This window comes from Camelina sativa, chromosome 10 (assembly GCF_000633955.1).
Source record: "Camelina sativa cultivar DH55 chromosome 10, Cs, whole genome shotgun sequence".
Taxonomy (NCBI): Eukaryota; Viridiplantae; Streptophyta; class Magnoliopsida; order Brassicales; family Brassicaceae; genus Camelina; species Camelina sativa.
The window spans coordinates 12882284-12885659 of NC_025694.1; the positions used below are offsets into that span (position 1 = coordinate 12882284).

Sequence of the window (3376 nt, forward strand, 5' to 3'; positions counted from 1 at the left end):
TGAGCAAGGTCTTCCCAAACAAGAAGTGGATCCCTCTCATCAACATTCCGGTTATCTCCTACGGCTTTGCAGGAATGCCTCCAGCCACTCCAACCAACATTGCTAGCTGGCTGGTCACAGGAACCATCTTCAACTACTTTGTGTTCAATTACCACAAGAGATGGTGGCAGAAGTACAATTACGTACTCTCTGCAGCACTCGATGCAGGGACTGCGTTCATGGGGGTACTCTTGTTCTTCGCCCTGCAGAACGCTGGACACGACCTTAAATGGTGGGGCACAGAAGTAGACCACTGCCCTCTCGCCTCCTGTCCCACGGCTCCTGGAATCAAAGCCAAAGGCTGTCCTGTTTTCTAAATTCAACAACTTTGATTAGATTCAGACATATAAATCACATGTTTTGCTCTTTCTATTGCTTCTTTCTGTACAGCCTTCTAAGGTTAGATAGTGGCCATCAGAATGCAATAAACTCTATTTAAGATTGATTTGAGAAAAGATCTCTCCTGCAGAAAGTGATGCTTTGTTACACATCTTTTTATGTTCTGCTACATATAGCTTTTGACCAAGGACGTCAATGTTATAGATATTAGAACAACCACCTAGAGACTCGAATAACGAGCAATAGGAAAATGCGGAATTGGGACTCTAGCGAAAGCATAACCAACATCTTCCTAAACAAGAAAAGGATCTCTCTCATCAACATTCCAGTTATCTCATACAGCTTTGCCAGCTTGCTTGTCACAGTAACCATCTATATCTACTCTGTGTCCAATTACCACAAGAGGTGGTGGTAGGAGTACAATTACGTACACCGACCGCCGTAAGTGGGGGTGCTGTTATTCTTTGTCCTGCAGAACGCCGGACATAACCTCAAACAGTGTCCATCAGAATGCTGTACAGCCTTCTACTGTTAGATAGTCGCAATCATAATACAATAAACTCTACTTTAGATTCTTTTGGGCCATTAAGAAATCTGTCATCTTCTGCTTTTCACCGGTATATAGTTGATCTGCATATGCTTTGTTGCAGAAGCATATGATCATCTGTCACAATCACACTTGACTTTGCTAGATTTGAAACCAAACAATAATTTAAGAAGACTGGCAGGTGACAACTGTTGTGAAAACTTGAAAGCCCCAAAACAAAACCATAAAAAAAGATTTGCCGGTTTTACAAGTGAAGTCGTTCCTGCATTCTTCTTTTCTAAATTATACTAAAAAAAACAGATGATGAAGTCTTCGAATCAAAAGATTACACAGACACTGACTGAATACTGCATCTTCATTCTGTTGGTAAACCTTATTGACAACTTTAAAGACAACAAAATTCGCCGTATCGAGGGAATACTTTGCCTGCAAATAACTCTCTTCGTGTGTCTCCTTCCTATAGCCTCACCCATTCTCCATGAGTTTAACTTTTAACACCAAATTAGATAGGGAGCATGTCGAGTTTCCACATACTACCCATTTGGAATTGGCATCATATCTTCTCACCTCTGCAATGACTTGTAGAGCACCACAGTTACATACTTTGCTAAAAAGCGGTGAGTGGAACCAAGCGCAACCACAGATGGACCACTTTTGCCCTTCTGCATGTAAAGATGATTGAGGATGACATGCTGAGGTCTTTGCAGCGGAGATGGAATGTCAGGATTGGCTGCTGGCAAGTTCAGCAGTGTCATCTGTAGGTGCGGGGGAACCACAGGCGGTTCTTTGGAGTAGTCCTCAGCTCCCAAAAGCAAGTTGCTGTAACTATTCTCTGGAGATTGCGGAGGCTCAAACCCAGATATGCTTTGAATGTCTTCAGGAACATAGTCCTGCATACATCAAAGTATCTCTGCTGTTTTCACACGCAAAATCGAAAAAAGGAACTACAAAGCCTTGTTTTTTAAACTTGCAAACCAACATAGATCTCTTTTCCATTCCCTATAATCCTGGTTATGCAGTTCCAATAGTCTCTCCTTAAATGTTTCACTTCTCCACCTACTAACCGATTCGAAAAGCTGATGATATATGAAAAGGTACCTGAAGGTCCAAAATGTTGAAAGTGTTCCCAGCATCATCTCTTGCCAAGGGAAGCTCAGGGGCATGCCTCCACTGTCCATCAACAATGAACCTGTACTCATAGACTCCTGAAGGCAACACTTTCATGATTGTGAAATCTTTCCCAGATCTCTGCAGCCGACTTCTGATCAAACCCCCCAGAAGAACAACATAAGCTCAGATTTCGAAATGATAAAGAAGCCAAATAAAAATTGAAAACAAAACATTGAGCTGATAAAAACCTTGTCTTCCAATTGTCCCATGATCCTTCAACAGCAATCTCCTTGCCACCATGGCACCAAGTGATCATCGTAGGGATACCTTGCTCGTTACAAGCCTCTTCATACAAAGAAGATGGCGTTTGCATCCACGACGGATTAGGGATGTGAATTTCATCAGGTCTTTGAAGTGGAAGCACCGGAACCTTAAAACAAAAAAAAAGACACAAACTTTTTCAAGCTCCAGATCTCTCTCTTTTCATTACATCCTTCCAGATAAAGACAGCGAGAGCAAAAAGCGAATCTGAAAACCTGAGGAGCGAACATGAGAGGAGACTGAGTAGCTCGAGGGCTATGAGGAGGAGATTGACCCATAAGCTCAGGAGGAGCTACATGGTGGTAGTTACCATCGGAAGCAGCAGACATGGCTTCACGGGAACAAATCTCAGCGTCGTCGTCTTCAACCGCAGAGGCGTTGTTACTATTCGCTTCTTCTCTCGCGTTCACGTTACCCATATCACACAAATGATAAATCTAATCTCAATCTCTCTCTCTCTCTCTCTATATCTCCCCCTTAAAAAAAGCTCCTTTTTTTTTTTAACAAAGAGGTAACTTCTCAAACGGATCTCAACAACACAAATTCATGAGTGACAAGAGCACACTCGATTACAAGGACAGACCCGGGTATGAAAAAAGATTCGAGCTTTATCGTTAGAAATTGATCAAAAGAGCAGAGTAGGGACGGAGAAATTGAGGGGGGCAACACAACAATTATAAAAGCTTCTTCCTGACTGACTGAGAGAGAGATCAGAGAAAACTAAATAAGAAAGCAAAAACAAAAAAAAAAGCAGGAAAGAGAGGAAAAAACGACCAATCTTTTGATTTCAACTCAAGACTCTTCTTCTCTCTTCTCTCTCTCACACAAATATCATATTGAAACGATCCTATATTTGTTGTTGTTTTGTCATTTCATCAATTGTTGTTGTTGTTCCCATACACTCTCCCATCTTCCCCCACTCACATTTTTTTCCCCCATCTCTTTTACTTTCATCTCTTCGTTTTTCTTTATTGTATTTATTACCCTATAATTTGATTTGGTTACATTTACCCCCCCCCA

The 3376-nt window shown here is 41.6% G+C and overlaps 2 protein-coding genes across 3 annotated transcripts in view; one reads left to right on the forward strand and one right to left on the reverse strand.

The window, feature by feature from the left end:
* The window catches only part of LOC104720306 (oligopeptide transporter 3), a 9378-nt gene extending 9022 nt beyond the window's left edge, over positions 1–356 (forward strand). The window contains exon 6 of the mRNA XM_010438230.2: positions 9–356. Coding sequence (XP_010436532.1) covers positions 9–356 — 348 coding nt within the window. The remainder of the gene's footprint in view (positions 1–8) is intronic.
* On the reverse strand, positions 1105–3262 carry LOC104723488 (SNF1-related protein kinase regulatory subunit beta-2). Of its 2 annotated transcripts, none has more exons than XM_010436538.2 (4): positions 2572–3262; positions 2284–2465; positions 2024–2183; positions 1105–1815 (listed from the first exon to the last, which is right to left on the reverse strand). In XM_010436538.2, the coding sequence occupies exons 1-4, from the start codon at positions 2773–2775 to the stop codon at positions 1489–1491; spliced, it is 873 nt and encodes a 290-aa protein (XP_010434840.1). In that variant the 5' UTR covers positions 2776–3262; the 3' UTR covers positions 1105–1488. The 2 variants fall into 2 exon arrangements, with proteins under 2 accessions (XP_010434840.1, XP_010434839.1); XM_010436537.2 differs by having other exon boundaries at positions 2024–2186; positions 2572–3259.

What these genes read in the sequence shown, in the direction of transcription:
- LOC104723488 (XM_010436537.2), bottom strand. Translation starts at nt 2,775, where the DNA reads ATGGGTAACGTGAACGCGAGAGAAGAAGCGAATAGTAACAACGCCTCT. An exon ending in CTCTCATGTTCGCTCCTCAG is followed by an intron (nt 2,466 to 2,571) that starts GTTTTCAGATTC and finishes TTTTGTTTTAAG; the next exon opens with GTTCCGGTGCTTCCACTTCA. An exon ending in TCAACATTTTGGACCTTCAG is followed by an intron (nt 1,816 to 2,023) that starts GTACCTTTTCAT and finishes TGATGTATGCAG; the next exon opens with GACTATGTTCCTGAAGACAT.